At 41.0% G+C, this 27164-nt stretch overlaps 1 protein-coding gene across 1 annotated transcript in view; it reads left to right on the top strand.

The window, feature by feature from the left end:
* LOC118804578 (calpain-2 catalytic subunit-like) overlaps nucleotides 1-26515 on the top strand; it is a 35900-nt gene extending 9385 nt beyond the window's left edge. Inside the window, exons 4-22 of the mRNA XM_036565077.1 lie at nucleotides 2241-2359; nucleotides 5650-5783; nucleotides 9227-9395; nucleotides 9487-9570; nucleotides 10436-10521; nucleotides 10768-10836; nucleotides 10968-11128; nucleotides 15714-15883; nucleotides 17497-17508; nucleotides 17607-17818; nucleotides 18908-18944; nucleotides 19957-20022; nucleotides 21591-21648; nucleotides 21729-21793; nucleotides 22981-23049; nucleotides 23329-23407; nucleotides 24066-24182; nucleotides 25879-25937; nucleotides 26060-26515. Of these exons, the coding sequence (XP_036420970.1) occupies nucleotides 2241-2359; nucleotides 5650-5783; nucleotides 9227-9395; nucleotides 9487-9570; nucleotides 10436-10521; nucleotides 10768-10836; nucleotides 10968-11128; nucleotides 15714-15883; nucleotides 17497-17508; nucleotides 17607-17818; nucleotides 18908-18944; nucleotides 19957-20022; nucleotides 21591-21648; nucleotides 21729-21793; nucleotides 22981-23049; nucleotides 23329-23407; nucleotides 24066-24182; nucleotides 25879-25937; nucleotides 26060-26083 (1790 nt within the window). The 3' untranslated portion in view covers nucleotides 26084-26515. The remainder of the gene's footprint in view (nucleotides 1-2240; nucleotides 2360-5649; nucleotides 5784-9226; nucleotides 9396-9486; nucleotides 9571-10435; nucleotides 10522-10767; nucleotides 10837-10967; nucleotides 11129-15713; nucleotides 15884-17496; nucleotides 17509-17606; nucleotides 17819-18907; nucleotides 18945-19956; nucleotides 20023-21590; nucleotides 21649-21728; nucleotides 21794-22980; nucleotides 23050-23328; nucleotides 23408-24065; nucleotides 24183-25878; nucleotides 25938-26059) is intronic.
* The last annotated feature ends 649 nt before the right edge of the window (nucleotides 26516-27164 follow it).

Genomic DNA, 27164 nt, shown 5'->3' with positions numbered 1-27164 from the left:
ACGACACGATAAGTGAACTGCTGCCCTCTTCAGGCTGAGCCGTGAACACCCTTCAGGTTAGATGTCACTTTGAAAATGTAAATGAAAAATCAACAGAAAAAATGAATGTATTTTTTGGCTGGCATTCTTGAAAGCGCCAAATGACTGTTTTAGCACAAGAAGCTGCTTTAAATAATATAATAATGGTAAAATAAACATCTTCACGCACTTCTGGAATTCCACTCGTGAGTCACACTGATAAATGCTGAGTTATCAGTAAGAGAATCAACATAGTTCTGTAGTGTAACTGATAACAGCATTCAGTAAGAACAGTATGTTGTGTATGCACGTGTAGGAGTCAGATAAATGTGTGAAAAGGCAGCAGTGACTCATTTTCCTCAGCACTGAACTACTCACTGCCTTCTGTCTTTAGCAAATGTCAGAGATCACCTCCAGACACCCTTCATTGTGTTTCTCCTCAAACTGCTTAATGGGTCAGTAGGTAAAACAGAGGCTCTAGTCCAGGGGTATTAAATTACAATTCAATAAGGTCCAGTTAGAGAAAATGTCCTCAAGCAAAGGTCCAGAACATCATAATGTCTAACTTACGTCATGACTCAGTGCCATATACTGTTTACTGAAGTAGCCTAGTAGGTATATCAACATCTTATACAGTCAACAACTGAATATCAAATCAAATAAAGTACAATTCAGTAACATTTCAACAACATTTATTGTCAGTTTTCTCTTTTTAGATCATGACGTGTGAAATAACTTCCCTCTGACTCACTTTCTTCTCTGACTGCTGTTTCTCGCCTCGTCCCTCCCCTGTGTGTGCGTCACTCTCTCGAGTCTCAGTGCTCAACGTAATGCACAGATCTGATTGGCTGAGTAGTGTCAAGTGTGATATTTACATTGCATGTGATTGGTCTGTGAGTCTCCGGCCGCTAAAGCTACCGTAAAGGCTAGAAGAGTTACGCTAATTAAAACAGGACCACACTTTGAAATGAAATCATTCTCCATTGTTTATCGGTTACAGGTCCAGGTCTGCATAGGACAGTGTCTGGGTCCGGACTCAGACCGCGGTCCACGTATTAGTGACCTCTTTGCTTTTTGGCTCCCCTTTTGACCCCAGTTCCCAGGACCTATGTACGCAAGACCTGCCCCCGAGGATCTATGGCCTGTGGATTTCGTCTAGAGTTAGCAAATGCTACAGTAGCTTGTAATGGCGCACTTAAATGTGATAGGTATTGCCTCATATACTATTTCTTTTTCTAGATGATGAAAGTAAAAAATGATTGCGTTCAGATGTTGGCAGTCTGATGGACGAGTCTGGGTTTGGCGAATGCCAGGAGAACGTTACCTGCCTGACTGCACTGTGCCAGCTGTAGAGTTTGGTGGAGGAGGGATGATGATATGGGGCTGTTTTTCAGGGGTTGGTCCAGAACCCTCAGTTCCAGTGAAGGGAATCTTAATGCTTCAGACATTCTGGACAATTATATACTTCTAACTTTGTGGGAACAGTTTGGGGAAGAACCTTTTCTGTTCCAGCATGACTGAGCCTCAGTGCACAAAGCAGCTCCATAAAGTCATGACTGGGTGAGTTTGGTGTGGAAGAACTTGACTGACCCTCACAGAGTCCTGACCTCAACCCCATCAAACACCTTTGGGATGAACTAGAACAGAGATTGTTAGCCAGACCCTCTCGTCCAACATCGGTGTCTGACCTCACGAATGCTCTTCTGGATGAATGGGCTAAAATTCCCACAGACTCTCTCCAACATCTTGTAGAAAGCTTCCCAGAAGAGTGGAAGCTGTTAGAGCTGCAAAGGGGGGCCAACTCCATATTAATGCCTATGGATTTAGAATGGGATGCCATAAAAGCTCCTGTGGGTGTAATGTGTAGGTGTCCCAATACTTTTCTCCATATAGCGTATGTTGGAATTGGGAAGTGGAATGGGGAGATTAGGAAATATAACGGTGTGGCTGCTTTGGAGGTTGAATTAGTTGAATCAGTTGAATTATTGATTTTTTTTTATTTTGGGGACACTGAGATTGTGCCGAGATTCCTATTGAACTGAAACTAAAACTGATCCTGAACTCGGGATTTAAAATAGGGTTCTATCATGTCAGGATACTGAGATGGTGCTGGAGTTTCTTATATTACAGCTCAAGAGTCTGATCAGTAAAATATATATTCACAATCTCTATGACTGAGTTGAGAATGTCTCTCTCTCTCTCTCTCTCCCTCTCTTCTCTAGGGGACTGCTGGCTCCTAGCAGCCATTGCTTCTCTCACTATGAACTCTGACGTGCTGGCCAGGGTGGTCCCCAGCAACCAGGATTTTGGGTCTGGCTACGCCGGCATCTTTCACTTTCAGGTACCAGAGTTAACGGCACTTAATTACCTTCATATTTCTTTCATATTTGTATTCAGATACAGTGACCTTTTCCGTCTAGATCTCAATGATCGTAGAGACATTTGAGTTAATGATCATAAACCAAAGTCAGCTTTGAAAAAGCTCCATTTCTGTCTTGCATAATTTTCTGTTTCTAGCTGTAGTAGTAGTAATAATAATAATAATAATAATAGTAATAATAATCATTGATCTAAATATGATTCTATGAATAAATTCAACACAATTTATTTTAATAATAGACCAGAAGAACATCATTTACTGCTGTTTTCATTTGCCACCAACATAAACTCACTTACTATTATTAATAACAATAATAACAATAATGATAATTATTATTATTATTATTATTATTATTATTATATTATAAATACTGTTGAGCTAAACATAATTAAATACATAAATTCAACATTATTTTGTTATTTAATAATAGCCCAGAACAACATTATTTACTGCTGTTTTCATTTGCCACCCAAATAAATTCACTTAATAATAATAATAATAATAATAATTGCATAAGTGCATATAAATAATTGCTAGGATGCTATTAAGCTATAAAAATAAAGAAAGCGGATCATGGAGACAGAGGAGCTGCTTGTTGAACTCAGGCTAATAGGGGAACGCTCTTTTTAAGTGTTGTCAGCTGCCAGTTTGCAGTGACATATTCTTCGACTCTCACTGTGATATCAGCGTTTCTCAGCCCTATATTTAGCATCACTTTGCCGCTTTGCTTTTTGCATAAAAGCATGAACAGGTCCAGTTGTTTAGCTTTGCATGTGTCACTGTGGGCACTACTCACTCTGTGGGTGGCACAGTGGCACAGTGAGTAGTGCAATAAGGGTCTGGGTTCGCTTCCCCGGCCGGGCAACCAGAGTCCTTTCAGTGTGGAGTTTGCATGTAGCAAAACACTTTTAGAACGACGCTGAAACCAAACATGAAATGAAGGATTTAAATATTCCTCACCGTCTAGATGATGTATGTTCATATAAGCCATAGCATTAAGTTTGAGTTTGACATTCTGTTTACATCACGTCTTATTCTGTGAGTTTATTGGCTGGTTGCAAAGTGGAAAATTAATTACTGTCTGACTCCTGTAGATCTGGAGTTTCCCCATTATCTGATTACCCAAGAGCATGTAAACGCTTTGTCATTTTTGCTACACATAAAAGCATGAACAGGTCCAGCTGTTTAGATTTGTATGTGTCACATAAAACAGGGGACGCTACTCGCTCTGGGGGCGGCACAGCGGCACAGTGGAAAGGGTCTAGGTTCGATTCCCCGGCCGGGCAACCAGGGTCCTTTCAGTGTGGAGTTTGCATGTTCTCCCTGTGTCTGTGTGGGTTTCGTCCCACAGTCCAAACACATGCAGTCAGGCTAATCGAAGATGCTAAATTGCCCCAAGGTGTGAATGTATAAGACTGGGTGCCCTGTGATGGACAGACGACCGCGACACATCCAGGGCGTTAGAAGATAAGCAGCTTAGATAAGCCGTATGTGTAAACAGTGCCTGGTGTACTTGTCTATTGTGCTCACCCTATAGATGTGTCCAGAATGAAGTTGTAAAACACTCTATAATGACTAAGAATGCTTTAAAACACGGAAAAGTGAGATAAAATAATTTTAACATTCTGTATTCATCATATCTCAAAAGTGGAGATCAAATCTTAAAAAAAAATGAATGTAAATAGGTTATTATATTATTTAGCACTATAATTACTTACTGTTCACAGAATTCCTTAAATATTGAATATATTGTATGTATTTTAAACATCTAAAAATGCCTTTTGGTGAATACTTTGAATCCCCATTGTAAGTTATTATTACTGTAAATAAAATTTGGATGGTATTGTATGTCCTGCAAAAAGCAGAATTCTATTGAAATGTCATTCAGAGAGGTTTGATTACTTACCAACCTAGATGTATTTACAGTGGTGGTGATAGGAACCAGGGGTCACCATGACTACAACACAAATATAGACATTTTATTACTGTCCAAAACCACCAGTGAATCTCCACGAGTCTTCTGGGTTTTTATATGTAATGTTGATGATGGTACAATAGAGGTAAATCTGAAAAAATACATTTTGATTGGGGATTATTTTGCCTTTCAACATCCTGCATGTACATCTGGATTAAAAAAAAAAATGTTTTAGACCAAAACCTTTAACGTCTCAGGCATCAGGTCACATATTCATAACCATTCTATGTAATAACTTTCTGTTAAGGAGCTTTATGAGGCATTAAACTCCACAGATGTCTGTCTGGTTCCTATCACCACCACTGTGAACAATTCAGAGATGGTACGTTTCTCTAGAAGCCACTCTGGATGACTTTGTTTACATCTTAACCAGTTAATTACGCAGAGTGGAATTTCTCTTTAATGTCAGAACCAATCAGCTGCTTCAAATGACTCTAAGGGTGCAGTTGTACTTCACTGCTGTTGGAACATACTTTTAATGTAAGTCAATGGAACTAGATGTTTAGTCATTTTGGGCTGTTTCTTTTGGTCCATTCATCATGAAATTCACACACAATATAAAGAACAACAGGTTTTTCCAAATTATGTGAAAAACTGAAAAACGATACAAGGTTTTCTTCAGACAGCAGCAACTTGTAGTTCAGTTCTCTTAGTCTGGACCAAAGCAGAAAATGATGCATTGTTGGATTTTAGTTCTGGTTCGCTTAGCGTTCACACTGACATGTTTAACACACAAAGATGTGGACATGAGAAGTACGAGTAAAAGGTTATTGATTGGGCAGATTTGATGACGTACAGGAATGATGATAATGTCTACCGAACTTCTTGAATCAGGCTATTCTCTGTTCTATCTGGACTCGCTGCTTTTATTTCTGTCTTATTTTACCTGTTTTGTGATATTAGAGCTGTAAGGTACGGGACCTGTGCTACCGTGATTTTGCACAATGCAAAGCAGGGTGAAATCCCTGTAACAGCCTCGAGTGGCTTTCTGCTTCTACACAATGGAGAAACCTTGGCACTTTAATGCACAATATAATGAATGTCTGCAGTCAATGGTTAAGCGATTCAGAGCTTATGAAGGGATGATAAAACACATGCATGTGCAGCATCGGAAACTCGCCTTTTCCTCATACCAAGGAAGGTTCATACACACTATATCACACTCCTATGTTAAAAAATAAAACCAGGAAAAAAGGCTTTGTAATGAGTAGGACTTTAATGAACCAAGATTTCTACAGATTCCTTAAAAAAGCCCTTCTGCTCTCTCCCTCTTTAGTTCTGGCAGTTTGGTGAGTGGGTGGACGTCGTCATCGATGACCGGCTGCCGGTGAAGGATGGGAAGCTGCTGTTTGTCCACTCTGAAGAGGGGAACGAGTTCTGGAGCGCCCTGCTGGAGAAGGCCTACGCCAAGTGAGTTTGTTTGTGTAAACACTACTGTTTGCAGTTTAGCCTCAGGAGCATTACTGACATAGGGGTGGGCAATACGACAATATTTTATCGATATTGTGATAAATTAGGTTACAATATGCATTTCTGAGCATGTGCAGACATCATCAGTACCTAAAGAACACTGATTAACAGCATGTTTCCTTGCAAACAGAGCATATTTAGGCCTGGATTTATCACAGCACAGTTTGTTGTTTTTATTATATTATTTACTATATGTGGCACTACAGGTTCTATTTTGTCTGTAATACTATTTTGTAATGTAAATAACATCACGGCTGTGATTTGGTTGCCGTAGATCATCACAGCCGTGATGTTACTGGCGATAACACACTCCTCGAGTGTTCTACTGCTTTAATACAACAGTTAAATAAATACAGTAATAAATTAATAAACTGGGCCGTGAACGCGGCGTTTAATATGTTTTAATGTTCGCAGTTCCTTCACCAAATTATAGTTCCTTAACAAGCAGCTTGTTGCTACATCAGAGTAACGAGCTCCGCCCACTCACTGCACAGCCGGCAGTTCGTTCTCCAACTCCTTACACTAAATTCCCAAACTGTCATCACTACTGAGCAGCTTTTCAGTCGGCAGCTGTGACAGAAGAACAGCTAAACAACCTGGAATCAGCCAGAAATTAACCTTGAAATGAGCACCATTCGCCAAACTAAATGGGCTGTAAGATGCTTTACAGACTGGCTGGAACAAAACAACATTAATACTGATCTGGCAAAAACTGACAAAACTGAGCTGAACTTGATATTGCGGCAGTTTTATGGCTCAGTCTGATTTGGTCAGACTCTGAAGATCAGACTACACGTGTGGCGAATGGTATTGGGTTAATTTCTGGCTCATTCCAGGTTGTTTAGCTGTTCTTCTGTCACAGCTGCCGACTGAAAAGCTGCTCAGTGGTGATGACAGTTTGGGAATTTAGTTTAGTCTCATCTTCAGAGTCTGACCAAATCGGCTGTCGGTCAAATGTGATCTTAAAAGTGTCCATTTTCTGTTTGTGGCAAAGTAAGAAGTAAAAACGTTCAAATGGCTTGAGCGTCTCCTACAGCCGTCAAAGTCGTTGCTTAGCAGCGGCGTCTCAGCAGAATGAAACAGTGTTTGTGTAAAAAACCGTGCTGTTATTTCATAACACTTCTCAACCAATAAGCTTGCATGGCCGGAACTAACTGTTGTATGAATTGCAACTATAAAAAGTGAGTTACAGGAGTAATTTTGGGGTCGTAGGTCATTCGGTTACATTTTCAGATGTGCAAATTTGCATTTTGCCTGCATTTTGTATTTTTCATTTATCAGATCTACTTTTACAAGCTTGTGTTCCAGTTTGCTTGCACTGGTACCAGAATCACAATTATAAAGTGAGCCATGAAATTTGTGCCTTACCTGTACAGTCTGTATTGTAGCTGCGTTACGGTTTATGAAAATGAAAGAAAAAGGCAGATTTGAACTTTAACCACAATGTTTGTAATACATTCAGTGTCAAGCAATCATGGCCCAAAAGTGACCACAGTTGCCAGCTTCACATACTTCACTGGGCCAGCTTTGCGATTCTGAGAGACAAATGACAACACTGTCCAAAGCATGTAAGGAAATTATATGCAAATATGGGTGTGAACCCTGAACATTCCGAGCCTTATTACATACAAAGGCTTATTATTCAGTAACTACAAGGACTTCACTGCAAACTAATGGAGCTGCTTTTAGGTTATAGAAGTGTGTAATAATACTTTGGGCCTGCTGGCGGCTCCATGGCTTGTTAAGGGTTTAATCTGAATGAACGTATCACAAACCAAACTGAAACGCAAACTTGTACAAGCCGATCTGATAAATGACAAATACACTGTAAACTGTAAACATAATGCAAATCTGCACATTTGAAAATGGAACGACCCCAAAATTACTCCCGTAACTCACGTTTTATCATTGCACTTTAATAAATTTACGTTCAAAAACTAATGTATGCCTTCAAATCACAGTTCACCAATAAGACACGTTCTGGCTTGAAAACTACATACATCTTTATTCAATGGGCCCCTACAGTTTATTGACTAACATTAACACTGTTAAACTAGGTTTTAGGGGTAGAATTAGAGTAAGGATTAGAGTTAGGTTTTCTGAAAAGTTCATTTGAATTTAAAGGGGAATTCCACCAATTTTTCAAACTTTTGCAAGGTAAATAAAGTAAAACATTGTTTTGATGTGAAATAGTACTGGGGATTCGCCCTAAGGGGGAGGATTGAACTCACGACTCTTATGTTAGCAGTCAGGAGCGCTACCGGACAAACCACCTGGCGAACGCAATAGGATGGCCTTAAGTGCAGAGCAACTGAGAGCAAGGAGGAAGGTGCAACTCAGAAAAGAAACAAAAATTGCTAAGAGATAGGATAATAAACTGAAAAAAGAATAGATGAAAAAGCAAATGCAGTAGACAAGGAAAGTAATGAGTTATGCGGAGAATTGAACCGTCAATCATCCCCGTAATTTGCCACCAAAGGGGGATAAATACAGTGCTAACTAAAGACTTAAAAGGATAACCCAAATTGAGAGGTCCCCAAAACTGACATCTAAAACTCCCTTCTTTTATCTCACCCTTGCTTTTCCCTAAACTCGGTCAGTGAGACCGAGCAGAGCTCTGAGTGACGTGCTCATTGCAGCGTGAACTCAAGACTGATCGCCGAGCAGCGTGTGAGCACCTCTTAACCAGGGTGCCCACAGCTGCTATTGCTCAGCCCTATTTACTCAGTCCTGGCTCTATGGTCCTTCCTAGTGGCCGGAGGTGGCCTAGCAGGTTGCCTGGACGTTACAAGTACATCACAGTAAAGATTCTAGTTTCAGATGCAGATGCAGTACAGATTCCAGTTTCTAGGAACAGAGGTTGTGATGTCTATAACACAAATATAGCCATTTTATTTAGTATCCAAAGCAATAAGAAAAAAAAAGTTTTTATACCTAATGTTGATAATGGTACAAAAGAGGTTAATGTGAAAAAAAATACATTTTTATTCATGACTAATTTGCCTTACAACATCATGATTGTCCCCCTCCATGAACAGGCTTAAAAATAGGTTTGAGGCCAAACCCTTATCTTAGAACCATCAAAACAAAAAACAAATAGTATCCTTCAAACGGTTCTTATCACCACCACTGTGAACAATTTTGACTCTCTGGAATGGTTCATTTCACAACAAACCGTTCTGAATGAAGTGAGCATTTTTTTGTGAAAAACTGGTAAAATTTCAGCCTTTTAGTAGATATTTAGTTGAATGCAAGTTACAGTCAGGGTGAGCATCTACAGTGGACTGTCAGAAAACAGACCCATACGAGTGGTACAGTGGCCATATTCGGCTACTATATGATTGGCAGTCCTGTGCCATACTGATCTTAGCTGTCTACTACAGGGTTAACGGCTGCTATGAGGCTCTGTCTGGAGGCTCCACCACCGAGGGCTTCGAGGACTTCACCGGCGGCATCGCTGAGTCCTACGAGCTGAGGAAAGCTCCGGCCAACATCTTCCAGATCATTAAAAAAGCCTTGGAGTGCGGATCTCTGCTGGGCTGCTCTATAGACGTGAGACATTCCACTCAGTTCACTCTTCACTGGATGGCTTTTACATGGCTAGTTTGAATAACCTATTCGTGTGGTGTTCATGCATTTCTAGATCACGAGTGCTGCTGATTCAGAGGCGATCACCCGTCAGAAGCTGGTCAAGGGACACGCCTACTCTCTCACAGGAGCTGTCGAGGTACAAACAGAAACCAGCCAGGACACTTAAAACCCAATTCAGCACTGAAGGATAATAAGCAGAAACAGGTTTTGCAGTTTCTCCTTGGAAAGTGGATAGCAGTTATTATATGCAGAAACTGGAAACCAAAGCAAAATGATAATAATCTGTTAAGATGGCAAGTATGTCAGGCATATTTTGGGTCCCTTTTCGATTGTGTTATTTCTTTAACAGGGTTTCCATTAGCTTTTCCTTCACAGCATCAACAATGCAGTCAAAACACACACGAACACACCACCACCACGTCAGTGTTGCTGCAGTGCTGAGAATGATCCACCACCCAAGTAGTACCTACACAGCAGTGTTGCTGGTATTTTTAAACAGTCTGTAACTGTAGAACTACAAAGTGCACCTATATAGTAAGTGGAGCTGATAAAATGGACAATGAGCGTAGAAACAAGGAGGTGGTCATAATGTTATGACTAATCGGTGTATAACGCTACTTAAACTAACAAACAGCACTACCCAACAATCCATTATTCCCTATCCATTAAGTGTTCTCTACATCAGGAGTCTCAGAATGTCCACTGTCCTGAACAGTATAAGCCCAATGTGAGGGGGGGGGCTTTAATTCAAGTACATTATTTTAAAACATTCTGTAAGTAATTAAAACATCTTTTAAACATAATTCATAAATGAGATTCACAATAGAACTATAGCTACAATCATCAACACTAGACTAAGACTAAAAACTAAATCAGAAAAAAAGGCCTAATCTGAGTGTGTGGTGGAGTTTGTATACATGTTTTTAGATTCTACATTTGATTAATGGATGTTGTATGAATGTGTTTGTAATGTTAGCCTGAGAGTCTGTCTTTCGTTTAAGGTGAACTACCGCGGCGGGCTGGAAAAGCTGGTGCGAATGCGGAACCCCTGGGGTCAGGTGGAGTGGACTGGAGCCTGGAGCGACAGGTACTGTACATCTCCCTAGTCTCCAGCACAAGCCAGATCAACACCACATACTCTTTCTTGCCTGCTTCATTGTTTAAATCTAATAACAAATAACATATACAGTTATAGTAGATGTGACTCAATGATAAGCCAGGGTTTTTTTGACAACAGCTGTTGTTGAATGTGCATGTATGGCAGAGGCAGGATGTTCTTCTCTTGCTGTGGTGAGAAATAAACAGATGGATGCTGTCTTTCCTACATGTGCAGCTCGTCTGAATGGAACTCGGTGGATCCCTCAGAACGTCCGAGTGCCAACGCAGAGGATGGAGAATTTTGGTAATGGTAGCAATTCAAAATTCCGCCCTTGTGGTATTTATGTTTAGTTTTGTTTGTTTTACATGTTACATGGTTACTGGTTTTCTCTCTGTGCATTCAGAATGTAATTTTGTATATGTGTTTGTGTTCAGGATGGCGTTCTCAGAGTTCATGCAGCAGTACTCTCGTATAGAAATCTGCACGCTGACCCCAGATGCGATCACCGGTGATTCCGTCAAGCCCTGGAGTGTGTGCAACTACAGCAGCACCTGGAGGAGGGGGTCCACCGCAGGAGGCTGCAGGAACAACCCCAGTAAGAGACAGCGTTCATATTGCCACTCATTTAGATTTAGTCTTAAGCTATTTTCTAGATTCATTTTATGTGGGGATGTGCTTAAGTTGAAGTGATTACCAATGAGGTTTAGTGTGAATCCACACTGGGTAGTTTTTACAGCCTGACAGTAATAATAGTGGAGTAGATGGTCATGTGTAATTGGCTAAACTTGAAGATCCCTCAGCAAGAGTAGCCCGGTACAAATTGACCTCAAATACCAAGGCCGGCTAATGCTCCGTGTTGTTATTGTTATTGAGTGGCGTAACGCTGGCTGTGACTTTTCAATCCAGACTGTCTACGCCAATACTTTATTTTGGTCAGTCAAATCCCTTTTACATCATGATCTTCCCTGGCAAAACGAATGCAGTTCAAATCTACCTATCGAATCTAATCTAAGAACTTAGACTAAAGTGCACTGTAGTTTTAGTAAACTTTTAGTCCTATCATATACAGTAATCATAGTCAAACCCAAATGGCCTAAATTCATTTTGCTCAAGTTTTCTTTTTATTCATTCGTTGGCCACTTTTTAAGTTGTAGTCCACATATTTTGGCACTGCTTTTATGCAGCACTGTGCGTAGAGACCACCCTTCATTTATTTAATCTCCAGTGTTTCATACAAGCAGCTGTTCTGTACAAGTTACTCACTTTTTCAGGAGATATTTCTGAGAATATTATATAGCTGATTCACTTGCATAAGAAATGAGAAAGCCAAAGGAAAAAAAAATGGAGTTCCAAAAAATGGGGTTGTGCAAGACCTGCTAGACCACCAAAAGTGATAAAAAATACATTGCCCAGTACTGTATGTAGAAGCCCGAGGCATGTCTAGCCCCTTTTAAGACTTTAAAATAAGTGTAAAAAGTCTTTGTTGTTGTTATTTATCTAGCAAGCTAATGTTGCAGGTTGTCAATTAACCACTGTCCACTCTTTGAATTTAGAGTGAGGGAAGCTAGCTGTTGTGTTATTGGTAGGCCTTGGAGGTTATAGATCTGACTTGTGCTCCCTGTCAGTTGGTGTCCCCCAGGGCTCAGTTCTCGGCCCATTGCTCTTTATACTGTACACGCTCCCCCTTGGTGACATCATCAGGCGACATGGGTATGGAGTTAGTTTTGTGCCAAAATGTTTGAGAGAGGAATGTAGGAAACAAATGGCCGAGCTACCAATGTTAGTTATATTAATACGTTATTATTTATGACAGAGTATTACTGATAAATCGTTGCTATTAATTTGATACTAGAAAGCTATAAACCATCTAGCTAATGTCGAGGCTCCAAGCACACTAGCCGACTCAATACCACAGCCACGAACGGACCTTGACCAATTGGCATAAAGCTGCTTAAGAAAAGACGCCATGATTGGTGCGCTGACAGTAACCGCCCTTCGGCAGCTCTGATTGGCTGGAGTTTTGACACAAACGTTCAGACATTTTACAGCGAGCAGATGTGAAAGTTGAGCGCACTCTGTGAACTGTGAGCCTACATGATTTGTGCACACGTGCAAGTTTTGAAGGTGAAGAGCATGATTGAGCAGGTTTTCCAGTTTTGAGTGAAAACCGGAGTGTTTTGCAGGTTCGAGCTCTGAAAGGGAAAAACATTGTTGTGCAGATTTTAAAGTTTTGAGTGTTTTGTTGAGCAAATCTGAGATGTTTATCTGCCACACTTCGCTGACAAGAGCGTTCAAGTTCAGTAGCTGCGCTCAGAGCACCGCTGTCCACTCAAACCAGAACATTCCGCTCTCAAACATCAGGATCTTCTCTCAAACATTTTGGCACAAAACTAACTCCATACATGGGTTGCATGTCAGGACATGGATGGTTGAGAACTTCCTGAATCTGAATAGTAACAAGTCAGAGGCCATACTTATTGCCTCTCCAGCTACAATTAAAAAGATAAGCAACACTGCTGTTTCTGTTCTGGGCTACATTGTCTCTTCTTCCACCCAGATTACAAATTTCATTTTTGCCTCCACTCTGTCTTTTGAACCCCATATCAAAAACACTTGTAAGGCAGCCTTTTTCCATCTAGGGAGCATCTGAAGATCTGCCTTTTTCTCTCGTTTGCTGCTGCTGAGACTATTATCCATGATCTTGTAACATCTAGTAATTGACTACTGCAATGCTGGGCTACATGGACTCCCTGCTCTGGTTCTGAATAGGCTGCATTATGTGCAAAACTCAGCTGCTAGGGTTTTAACCCAGATCCTGAGAGCACATCAGTCCAACTTTGAAGTATCGCCATATTTCTAAATCTTTGTATGGCCTATTTTTTAAGACAGGTAGGCATCAGTAGTGTTAGGAGTCTTGCGCAAGGACCCTTATTGGTATAGTGTAGAGGGCTTGCCCAGGTGGGGGATTGAACCCCAGCCTACAGCGTAGAAGGCAGAAGTGTTACCCTGTACACTATACCAACCACTCCTTGTTCTCTGACTCACATTTGCTCAAAGTCCCTCCCTCTAAGCTGGGTACTTTTGGTGACAGGGCAATCTTATTGGTCTCACTGGGTGCTCAGCACCCCTAAAGCTCTGATCCTAGAGTCGCCCCGGCGTAGAAGTCAACCTGCTCTGTTGTCAAAACGCATTATTCATGAAAGTGGCCGCTGAAGACACAGCGCCACTGTGCCAAGAACAAGACGACCAGTCAAACGACCTCTGAATAAATATTTGCACACTTCTTCTCTAAAGTTAACAGAAACCTTAACACATCCTACTACTGTCCTCTTCATACGTTACTCTGTGCCAAACTTTGAATGACTTTATTGGCTTTTTACTGCGGTACAGCGCTTTAGACTGTGAGCTAATTAGCTAAGTAGCAGATCCAGATCAGCCGGTTCCCCTACAAACATTTCACGTTGGCATGTTGTGCATGGAAACTACAACTGATCACTCAACAACAACGGCTGCTGGAGATTTATTAGGTCTGCTTTTCCAGAAGACAACTGGAATACTGTTAATGAACTAGTATAAGAATATAGAATAAAAGTATTCTTGCATTTAGTGTGCAGTCACTTTCTGGTGCCTGAAGCTGCATCATTTAAGGCGGAACAGGAAAATTTGAACAAGACGCTGGCAAATAAGAAGCTAACTGCAGCATTGTGTAAGAAAGTGCTAATGTTAATCTATTATGAATATCTATACGGATAGGAATGATATAACTTACCCAGCTACACAGCTTTAACCATCACTGTAAATAAATAACTACTACATAAAGTTAAGATCCCCTGAATAGACTATCAAATGAAATAAGCTTCATATAAAACCAGAGGAAAAACAATCACATCAGCAGGTTCTCTGAGCTTCACCAACCACACGGCCATATCTACATAAACACCCCACAAACAATACACATCACACAGACATGAGTGTGGATCACTGCGTTCCCTCCATTATATAATCCTGTCCCACTTTCTGAGTGTAATATTCCTGAAATAGTGTAATTTTGGACAGTATCTTTCTGAAACTGCCGCTCTGTAATGGTACTGAATGCAGTCCAGCAGCGATGTTGACCGCCCCAAAATGGCGGCGCCGTTGACGTGCCTGGCTGGACTCAACGCAGCATCTAGGTATGTATATCTATGGTTCAGTGTCCTCAACCTGGCAACCCGCGTCAGCTTCATGTCTGGGGTTGGGAGGGTGGGTTGTAAACACTCTCCAATATTTTGAACTTGGACTGCAGTACCAGTACCAGTGACACATGGGGTTTAAAATGTACTCCCTTGGCTGTGTTCAAAATAACACATTGTGTACTGTACACTGAAAATTGCACCAGTATAGACTGCCAACATTAGGGGCTCAGCCAACCGGATCCATCTCAGGACCTGTCCCATTTTCCTTACCCCTTCATTCACTGCTTAGCAACCTTTGCTAGTTGCTTTTCAACTCTTTAGCAATGCTAAAGAAAGCTGAGGGGGCTTCAGCAGAGCAAACTATATAAGGCCGAAACCCAATATTAAATTGTTGGGAGCAAACCAGGCAGTTATGTCAGTGGTTTTGTCCTCCTGAAATGACCGTTCCCATCATTTTGGGACGCAGTATATCATGAAGATAGCTGCGTCTGTGAGCACAAGTGGATGTGATTCCTGCTGTCACTGTTTTACAGTGACTGTTGTAAGAGACAGATGAGGATCAAAACTATGAAATGTACTTTACATACAGCTCTGCAGAAGCACTTTCCACTGCAACTCTTCTCAATCCAAGGTAAATAATGTAGCAAACCAGGTGGTTATTTCAGTAGTTTAGTCCTCCTGGAATGACCATTCCATTAATTTTGGGACGTAGTGTATCATGAAGATAGCTGTGCCAATAAACTGAGATCTTTGGCCAGGGTAGTTTATCACCCAGGTATCTTTGGCGTACTGGGGAAATTCATGTTGGTCACATGTTACTTTTGGGATAGGTAGTAGGTAGTATTTCCAACATAGCCTTGGAGAACATCAGGATCTACTGACTTTGATCCTTCTCAAACTTAGTAATGTAGTCTGGAACCTCGGGCTATGAGACACAGGTGTGCTCGATTAGGGCTCGATCCTGGGTTTCTACTTTCCCCTGTCTAACTTGCCCCCCTTCTGCAGATACATTCTGGATGAACCCTCAGTTTGTGATCAAGCTGAACGAAGAGGATGACGACCCATACGACAACGAAACAGGCTGCAGCATAGTGCTGGGCTTGATCCAGAAGAACCGACGACGGCTGAGGAAGGACGGGGAGGACATGCACACCATCGGCTACGCCATCTATGAGGTCAGAGAACCGCAAATGCAGTTTCTTAGCCAAGACATGTTTGATCGCTTAAGAATATGATCAGTGAAGCTGACGAAGATGAAGTTTTGCACCACTGGAGCTATAAGGATAATGTGGCCAACAAGTAATGGAAGTTATGTAGATCAGTTAGCAATGTGCAAATAATCACACAAAACAACAAACATTAAAACACAAATAGACTCACATATGTGGTTTCTGACACTATATGACATTCTGTTATGTGAAAATATGGACTATTGCATAGTGAAAAAACAGTAGAAGCCTGAATTTTGGCCATATTGTGTCTATGTATAGGTAATCATATAGTGTCAAAAACCATAAGAAAGTCAATTTGAGATTACTTGTAACACTTTATATTAAGTGTTGGAAATTAATTGATAGTTACATGCTAATAAGTAATAAAATACTCATTATTTATATATGTATTAATGGTTCACTAAGTTATTAATTACCCATTAACTGTGTACTAACTGCTGCTTATTACACTGCTAATGAATATATCGCTGCTGTCGGACGGAAACCTTGTATCTCCATTTTTGTATATATATTTTTATTATTTCCCAAATGAAAATTATTTCCTAAATGAAAAAAAAACATTGGACTTACAAACAAAACCAGATCACAGCTACAACATAGGACACATGAAAATTGAGTTACATCATTCACAACTTGAACACAGCATATAGTTAAGCGAGCATAAGCGTCCCGACTTTAAGTATTCCGTGAATCCATGTATCAAGAGCTCCAGGGCCAGCATTACTAATTCTTGCAGATGACAGTTCCAGATATAGGATATCCAGTAAGGTATGGAGTCAGTGCTGTATGGACAGGTTGTGAGGGGGCAGCCAATGCTGGACGATAACTTTTTTTGCTGCTGTTACGCCAGCCAGCCATATTTTACGGGAACATTCCGTAATGGGGAATTTAGAGTTATCATTCAGTAAATGAAGTTCAGGGTTCAGGGGGAAGTATGTCTTGGTCAGAGAAGAGATAGAATCAACAACCTCGTCCCAAAAAGCATAAACTTTTGGGCAGTCCCACATAACGTGCATAAAAGGCCCCAGAGTGGACAGAAAGTACAGAGAGGCTTAAACCCAGCAAGTGTCTTACCCTGGGTGTCAGATAAGCCCTGTGGCATATTTTCAGGTGGATGAATTGATGATTCCCCTCAGTTCCATAACTCTGTCCCTTTCCTAGTTTGTAAACCACTGTTAATATTGATGATATTTATATGATGAGTCATGCTTGGTATAACCAGGCATGGAAACCAGCAAGGTAAAAAATCCGTAAATTTACAATTTTCCATTTTTTTTTGTAAACATTTTGTAAGCATTTCTGTTCTTGGTTATCCACTGTGTTTAATTTAAGTGAGCTGAAAAGAGTGGCAATGCCCAGCACTAGCCACTACACATGCAGAGTGTGCATGCCAGTTGTCAGAAAGTGTCAAAAATAAGGAAAATCCTTTTAGAAGTAAATGTGTCCACACTTTGTCTGGTACTGTATAAGGGAATACTGTCTTGCTGTATTGTTCTGAGTGAATCAGCTGTTGTATGTGAGAATCCTGACACCTTTTTGTTGCCTTGTGTCCACAGGTGCCTCCACAGGTAAGATTTAAATCCAGCACCCAAGCACTTTTACGTTTCTGCTAAAAGTTTTCAGGCCTTGCTTTTTCCCGCCTTCTGATTGGCTCTCTTAATTTCAGTTCCGAGGCCAGAGGAATGTGCATCTGGATAAGAACTTCTTCCTGACGCACGCTCAGAAGGCTCGTTCTGAAACCTTCATCAACCTGAGAGAGGTCAGCACCAGGTTCAAGCTGCCTCCGGGAGAATACCTCGTCGTCCCCTCCACCTTCGAGCCTAACAAAGATGGAGACTTCTGCCTGCGTGTCTTCTCCGAGAAGCAGACCGAAACACAGTAACTACTCTCGCATTTCACTTGACGTCACACTATATAGTTGCCACCATTTTGAGGGCTGAAGCAGGGCCTAACTGTGCTGCGCGACGCCTTCAAACTGCTGTACTTTGTGAACGATTGACCTGCAAGACGCAACAGAAGCCGAGAGACGAGAGACACACAGACCTTTAATTCAGTGTTTTCACTCCAGGTTTGGAGCCGCTGCACTGTATAGTTTAGTGTTTCTCTCTGCTGTTCACCTCGTTCGGCTCAAGAAGGGATTAATTAGCTAATAATATCAGGTATTTTAACCAGGAAACCACAGTTATGCAGTGCAGGGGTTTCAGGACTGGAGCTGAACTCTGAACTAACTGCACTAGCAAACTTACAGAATCACGTCTGTCGAAACACGACGTCGTTTTCAGACCCACGACATTCAGTCTGATATTTAACACTTATGTTTCTCCATTCAAACCTCATTTAAATCTCCAGGAACAGAGAGTGAAGTTATACCGGCTGTCTGCAGCTCCGTTAGGGGGACTGTTCATCTCTCGGCTGATAACGTTAGCTAAAGTTATCTAAAGGATAGCATTGTTCACATCTGTGTTAATTAGCTGATGTCGTTACCCTCCTATGATCACAGAGTGTTTCTCCTCTTTATGAACACCATGGGATCCTTTACCCACCCTGACGTGAAGAGCCGGTGGGCTTCTGTGCTTTTAAATGCTTTGAGAGACTCTCCAGAACAGGGAGAGGGGCTGAGTGTGAGATAAATATAAATGTCAGGAAAACACAAATTTGGTGTCTTTTCACCAGTTTAAGTGGAACCAGGAGTTCAGGGTAAACTGTATAAGGATCTCAGGCTGTTTTATCGACTTTATCGAGGACATGTTTTTACTCTTCCAAAGTAAGGAGGGTAATTTTAGCCATCTTTCACCTCTAGTTACTTTCGTGTGGAGCAGCGAAGCCAGAAATTCGGTCTCAATTATGGCGGCCACAACAGAAACATCATGTGACTGAAACCCTCGGATTCTGAGTCCATTCTCTCTAGTGCGCTACACTCTACAGAAGGACCTTGTGAATTAATAATTGCAAATCTTTCCTTTATAGGCGCTGTGATGATCCTGTTGATGCTAAATTAGAAAATGTGAGTTTTTGCCTTTGATTTTTTTCCTTTTTGTATTGAAGTGACCTTCACAAGTGACCTCGCGAGGACCATAATAGTCATATCATTTATATCCTCGCTGGCTATTTTATTGGAAACATCTATCTTGTAGCTCCAGACAGTTTTTACAAGCATATGGTTTGTGTTGTGCACTATATTGCCAAAAGTATGTGGACACCTCTCTTAATTTAGGTGTTTCAGCCACACACACTGATAACAGAATCAAGCATATAACCATGCAGTCTCTATAGACAAGCACTGGCAGTAGAATGGATCGTACTGAAGAGCTCACTGACTTTAAACTCTGCCACAAGTCAGTTTGTGAAATATCTGCCCTGCTAGATCTGCCCCAGACAACTGTAAGTGCTATTATTGTGAAATGGAAGCATCTAAGAGCAACAACATCTCAGCTGCAAAGTAGTAGAGGTACTACTCAAGACTAGGGTCACTATGTGCAATGCCAAGTGGCGACTGGAGGGGTGTAAAGCACCACCACCAGACTGTGGAAGAGTCAAAACATGTTCTCTGGAGTGATGAATCAGGCCTCACTATCAAGTAGTCTGATAAAAGAATCTGGGAAACCAGAAGAATGCTATGAACCACAATGCATATTGCAAATAGTAGAGTTTGGTGGAGGAGGGATAATGAGCTGGGGCTGTTTTTTTAGGCCCCTTAGTTCCAGTGAAGGGTGATGTTAATGCTACAGCATATAAAGCCATTTTCGACAATTATATGCCTTCAACTTTGTGGCAACAGTTTGGGGAAGAGCCTTTCCTGTTACAGCCACACTGTGGCAATGCACAAAGCAAGATCCGTAAAGATATGGCTTGACAAGTTGATGGCCGTGAGTTTAGAATGGGGATGTCCAACAAGCTCATATTGGTGTGATGGTCAGGTGTCCACATACTTTTGGCCATATAGTGTAAACAGTTGTGCGCTGTGCAATGCAATAGGAAATTCCTTTCACTCAACATAGCTTAATTGTTGTTTTCAGGAAACTGTGTCAGAGAGTGAAGTAGACGCAAATTTCGTGAGTCTGTTCAAAAAGCTTGCAGGAAGTGTAAGTACAGTTCTTCAGTTCTTAATCACCATATTTAATAATGCTTAATAATATGAACAAAACCTGGAGTAATGATAAGGCATAAACGATAAAGCACTTATATTCCCTCTTTTCTTGTCCAGAATGGTAGTTTGTGACAAATCTGTTTCATTTTTGGCATTGTTTTGTTAAATCGCGTTCTACATGTGAAATTAATGCAACAACACCATTTAGTTATTGTGTTATGGATAGAAAAGAGTCAAGAAAATGGCACAAATAGCTGCTTTCTTGCATCAGCCTTAATAGGGTACTGTACAGGTATATGTATGTATATAATTAATAACACTGTTACATTAAAAACTTATTGCAATTTTTTTTACAAGCTACATGGACAGGTTAGATATTTTCCCATTTGTTTCACTGTCTGTGTTTACATGCAAAGATTTTTGCCGATCTGACTGAATACATTCTGATTACAGATTAAGACTGAGGTGTTTATGTTCACTTTACTCAACAATCTGATGGAAAATCTCAGTTTACATGCTCACTACAAGTAATCCGATCAAAATTCTGTGCATACATAGAGAACCACTTTGTGTAGATGTTACCATGACAACGAGCATCACGTGAGTCCAGTCAGAGTGAGATGAGCAGCAGTGAGCAGCGCTTGTGTTTTTAATTGCTTTAAAATGATGTCAGACTCAGGAAAACATCCTTCACATGTCCTTATTAAAGAAGGCCGAGAGGAAGACGTCGTGTTCTGAGACACATAAGCTGGACGTCCGTCCCACCGCCGTCTTTTAAAGATCGGAGCATAAACTTCGTCTCCTTTGCAGACCAGTTTCTGCTCCGCCATGTTGAACGGTATAAACTTTCACTATGACGTGACGAACATGATCAGAACGGGCTTAAACTTTCTGATAGGGAACGTAATCAGATACAGGAGTTTACACAGTTATTATTCTGCTATTTAATGGATTATTTACAGGATCACCCACCTTGTACAATTAGATAGACATTGTATTCCGAATGGCCTCAATTGGACTAGACTATTCCGATTGAGGTGTTTACATGGATGTGTTCTATTCTGATTAAACCACTAGTGGGATTGTTAACGGATTATCAGGCTGCATATAAACGTGGCTAGTGTCAGAAATAACGAAAAAAAAGTTAAATTGTATGCACAACAATTACATTTTGTCAAACTTAAATAATCTCACACTTGTGGTTTTGAATCTCCAAAGAATTCTCTACTTTTTTTTCACAGAACCTAGGAGGCGTTAACTTCAACAGCAATTAATTTTAACGTTAATTTTGCAACTGCACACATTATTAACCCTTAAATGTCCAGGACCCCCAGGTGGGCCCAAGGTTTTAGCACACCTAACAATAGCTCAGCCAGTTAGCACTGAAGCCCCTGTAGTTAGTAAATAATAAGCCTTATTATGTAATAATCCTGGGATTTAAGGGGTCACAGCACATAAAGCAGTTCTACAAGTCATAGCTATTCTCTGCAATGGCTTTTGTTAGCCATGTAGTAAGTTTTGGGTGTATACTGTCTAAATGACTCATCTGCCTCTCTATTCCAGGATATGAAGATCTCTGCTGTGGAGCTCAAATCGATCTTCGACAAAATTATTGCAAAACGTACGTATGCTCTTTATTAAATCTAGAACATTAAGAGTTCAGTCTTACCTGGTTACTGTTTTTTCGTTTGTTTTTTTTAGGAACTGACATTAAGACAGACGGCTTCAGCCTGAATACATGTCGGATCCTGGTCAACCTCATGGACGTATCCTCTGCTGTTCAGTGTTATGCTTATCTTTTTGATCACACTTGGTCTCATTGGCCGTTAGTCTGTTGCTCATGGCCATGATGACAGTTACCATAAGCTGAGACCAAGCCCATGACATCTCAAGTCATCAACAGGTTGTTCAGTCTCTCCAAGCGAGTGAGTAGGTAGTATGTAGGCACTAGAACAATGGAGTAGGTGGAGCACCTGCACCCTCCCACTTTTATTGGGAGCCCTGTGTGGCATGTGCTCGTCCCCTGGGCCCCCATGAAGGCTGCGAGAGCCGGCAAGAAACTCCGAGCCCAGACGAAACCCCACAAAACCAGTGGAGAGAGGATGAAATTCTGGATGGAATTGGGGGGTTGCTCGCGAGTCCCGAGCCCCACCTCCTGCCTCTGGTCCCACAGTGAGGCCATTTTAATTTGCCTCACTTTCAATCCTGGTGGCCAAGCCCAGGAGGCATTTTCTGGCCCTTTATTCAGCAAATCTATAGAAATAGTAGTAAGTATTTAATTATCATTGGCAGAACTGAACTGCAGCATTTTCCCGAAGATATTCAAATCAGGCATTTACCTGAATTTGCATAATAGCAGCAAACTGATCTGAAAGTAAGCTATTTTATTCTTGTTTGTTTTGCAGTTTGAATAGCTAAAAATATTATAGTTAATGTGCCACATTTTAATGCTGAAGCAAGCTAACATCACTCAGCAGTTCTGAAGTGTGAAAAAGGAGTGGTAAAGTTGGTTTCCTTTTCCGATAAATGTTATTGGTATTGTTCAAATTTCAAATTTTTTGTACCAAGATAATCAGCTCCTGCTTCGTTTTCATGTGAAGTCTAAGCTCACAGGACAGGTTGATCTCTGAAAGCCTAGGGACCGTCTACAAATTCCGAACGCGATACACCAATATGAAGCCTTATAAGCCAGAATAGGCCTTTTAGCAGATAGATCACAACAGATGGCCAGTCAGGTTTAAGCATGCCCTGTTATCTTTATGTTTGAAAAGAAGTATTTTTTGGCTAAAAATGAAGGAAATTTGTAGTAAAAGGAGAAAATTCGCTGACAGCTCAGCCCACCCCCCACAACTTTGCTCTCCAACTGTCAAACAGTAGTAGGCACCTGTGGATCACGGGCTGTACAGCACCATGTATGCGGCCATATTGAATGTTTCCCTTGACTGACTCTCAGGACAGCAGTGATGGGAAGCTGGGCCTGGGCGAGTTCGCTACACTGTGGAAGAAAGTGCAGAAATACATGGTAAGAGACATAAAACATTGGTTCAGATTCAACCCCAAACACAGTCAGCCAGCAAAAATATTTAATGTTGTGAGTGAAATTGTGACTGATTAGTCATTAGTCAGTGATTAACTGCTGACCAAAATCAAATTTGCGACCCATGACAACAGATATAAAATGCATAGATCAGCTTCAGAAACCAATTTTTAACCAACAGCATTCGTCAAACTGTTTTTTAGTTGACGCTAAACAGTTAATGGGTTATTTTTGCAATCGGCGTATTTTTGTTGCCTGTTATAGAACATCTACAAGAAGAACGACCTGGATAATTCTGGGAATATCAGCACTACCGAGCTGCGTCTGACACTGAAGGAAGCAGGTAAGTAAAGCATTGGCCCAAATTAGTCACATGACCATCGTCCACACACTCAGCACAACTTTTTACTGCTCACATGATGCTGAATCAGCCAGAACAAGCAAGAAAGGAAGGACAACAACGCGCGTAGGGCACAGGAGTACACATACACAGCAGGGTAGCTTGGGTGGGCCTCGGCCCTACACAGAGTGATCACTGGCCTAGACAATCAACCAAGGAAACAAATATATTAAGCTGAATTTTTAAGAATTTAATTTGATTTCTGTGAGTGGCGTCACTGTGTTATGAACAATCAAACCATTTTGCTCTCTGCCAAGCTCCGCCTTTCTCAGCCCTCCAATCACTGCACAGCTATCCACCATTGCTTCAGGCCTTCGGCTTATCATCAGTTAACCAGTGTTTGAATTTGAAGCAGCAGCTGTGGTTAAAAGATGTAACTGGGGATGTTAAAAGTCAGATTCTGTCCCATAGACTATGACATTGTCTGCCCATCTGAAGCCAGCTTACAGCTGTTGTGGTAACAGTTTGGGGACGATCCTTTCCTTGTGCTCTAAGTGAGGTCCATGGTTTTGGAATGGGATGTCCAACAAGCTTATAAGGGTGTGATGGCCATTTGTATGTGTCCACATACTTTTCCCCTCTCTCTTTTCTTTGCTTACAGGATTCTCCCTGAATGATGCCATCTTCCAGCTGCTCGTGGCCCGCTATGCTGATTCAAACCTCACCATTGACTTTGATGACTTCGTGGCCTGCCTCATGCGTCTGGAGATGATGTTCCGTGAGTGGGATTCCGTTCAGCACCTCTCAGTAGATACAATAATAAGAGGCATTAGGATCACTGACTTGTGAAGGGTTTGAGACTCAGTTTGTCTCCAAGATACATACTGTTCGGAAAAACTCACCTAACTCTCTGGGGTCCGTGAACCTCGCCCAGTGCGTCAAATTCAATATTTTTTATGTTTCTCTATCTTTGCGATAACATGGCACAAAAATGTGGTTCAAACGTTTCCTGAATCTGTAGAGTCGCCCTTTCCATTCCATCTTATCACGAGATCGAATGTGACCCACATCCGGAGTTATGAGCCTATGAAGAGGGGCTAGAGATACACGTCATCTGCCTCTCACCGTGTGGAACAGTGTGTCCGTCTATATTCTGTGTGAAACTGACCAATAGACACTGAGAAAATCACTAAGGACTGACCATCACGCCGGAAACCTTTTATTTTTCATTCAGTCCACATCGGAGACACATGTGAAATGGGGTGCAGCCACTCTAGTTGCAGTTTTATAAAGTAGCAACAAAGATAATGGAGCATTCTGATCTGAAACGTGGTTGTCGTCTTATATCGTCACTGTTCAAAGAAAAGCAAGAGCCTCAAAAATGGTCATTTTACAGAAGAGGGCAAAAACTCTCTTTACTTTCAATGTAAGTCGATGTAGCTAAATGTCATTCCATGCAATTTTAAAGCATTTCTATTGGTCCATTTATCATGAAGTTTTCACACGACGTAAAGGGCGGCTGCTGAGCTCAAATGATGTAGAAAAGTTAAAATCTACAAAAATGGAGATACGTTTCTTTCTTTGGACAGCGACGATATGCAAGTGCCTTTAAAGGCGCATTTAAGAAGATATGCAAAAATCGAGAAAGTGCCCTTCGACCCCAGACTATTATTAGTAGAGGTGAATCCAGTTATTTATATTTAATTTTATCTCACACACTGTGCGAATATCCACGATATGCTTAGAAAAGAGAACTGTAACATACACCGGTCAGGCATAACATTATGACCCCTCCTTGTTTCTACGCTCATTGTCCATTTTATCAGCTCCACTTACTATATAGGTGCACTTTGTAGTTCTACAGTTACAGACTGTGGTCCATCTGTTTCTTTCCATGGTCCCCCATGGACCCTCACAGAGCAGGTACTATTTGGGTGGTGGATGATTCTCAGCACTGCAGTAACACTGACGTGGTGGTGGTATGTTAGTGTGTGTTGTGCTGGTGCGAGTGGATCAGACACAGCAGTGCTGCTGGAGTTTTTAAACACTGTGTCCACTCATTGTCCACTCTATTAGACACTCCTACCTTGTCAGTCCACCTTGTAGGTGTAAAGTCAGAGACGATAGCTCATCTGCTGCTGCACAGTTTATGTTGGTCATCCTCTAGTCCTTCATCAGTGGTCACAGGACGCTGCCCTCAGGACACTGTTGGCTGGATATTTTTGGTTGGTGGACTATTCTCAGTCCAGCAGTGACACTGAGGTGTTTAAAACAGTCTGTAACTGTAGAACTACAAAGTGCACCTATATAGAAAGTGGAGCTGATAAAATGGACAGTGAGTGTAGACACAAGGAGGTGGTCAGAATGTTATGCCTGATCGGTGTATGTGATGGCAAATATCATGATAGCACTAAATATTGCCCAGCCCTACTTAACAGTCATTGATATTTCCTCTCATCTCTTCACAAATTCAGGAATGTTTAAGACGCTTGACCCACACAACACCAACTTCATAGAGATGGACTTGAATCAGGTTAGTTACAGCTTTTCATACATTTCATAGTTCAAAATAATGGAAATCTGTCTGTGGTTCATTTAAACAGCCTCTCTCTCTCTCTCTTTCTGTCTCTTTCTCTCTGTTTTGTCTTTTTTCAGTGGCTGTGCTTAACCATGGTCTAAATGACATCCTCCTGAAGACAGTGGACAAGTTTAGACACGATTCTTAAAACTTCTCAATTGCTTAAACACACGTATCGCATTCAGATTTTCATAACGAGCCCCAAAGTGCTGTGATTTTGCATATGTGCTATAATATGTACTATGATATTCCATTATTTATTCTACGCTGAGTGCCTACAGTAGTTTCAAGTTAGACCCCGAGGATAAGTGCACATATTTTGAATGACTAATATTGTGTACGAGTTAAGAATATATTAGCTACAATGAATGCGTTTACATGGACTCAGTAGTCCGATCGTAATCAGATTCTGCAGTTTTCTGATTATTCAAATGGTCAAGTAAACAGCACACTCTGATGTCATAGTACGGTCTAAAAATCTGATAAAGAGAGCTGAGAGTTTAAAGAGAGTTTAGCTCAGTAATCAGATTTCTCAGTGCATGTGAACTCTTACTCTGATTTCTTTCGGATTTCTCAGTCTACACATGTGCAAAAACAGATGGCGGTACTGGAAATAAGCAAGCAACAAAATACTTTTGAGGTGATGCTGAAACCAACTACATGCTTGACAAAATGAAGGATTTAAATATTCTTCATCTTCTAAATGATGTATGTTCATATTTTCAGGTAAAGTGATGCAATGTTTTAAAAAAAAAGCTGCAGTAAGAAGTTTTATGGGAAGTTTTACATTACGTTTACGTCACGTCTTCTTCTGTGAGTTTTTTGGTCAGTTGCAAAGCAGATATCGGATTACTGTCTGACTCATGTAAACCTAGAGGTTTCCTATTATCTGATTACTCAACTGCATGTAAACAAATTGATCGGATTCCTGACAAAATCTGATTTTCTGCAGTTATCCGATTATTAAGTGCATGTAAACACACTCACCGTTTGGCTATGATTTTGTGCAGATTAGTCCGCTGTTACAGGGGTGCAAATTGTTATGCAAATCTAATAATGATGTGTTGGTATTTGTGTCAAAGCAATTGAGAATCTATGAAGCTCCATTTACTGTAACAGGTTTTTTATAGTAACTTCTTGAATGTGTGCAACATTTTGTATCAAGTTTGTTTAGAAAAATCT

Source organism: Colossoma macropomum, unplaced genomic scaffold (assembly GCF_904425465.1).
Source record: "Colossoma macropomum unplaced genomic scaffold, Colossoma_macropomum, whole genome shotgun sequence".
In the NCBI taxonomy this organism is placed as follows: Eukaryota; Metazoa; Chordata; class Actinopteri; order Characiformes; family Serrasalmidae; genus Colossoma; species Colossoma macropomum.
Note: the sequence above shows the minus strand (reverse complement) of the source record. Positions and strands in the feature narration are given on the sequence as shown.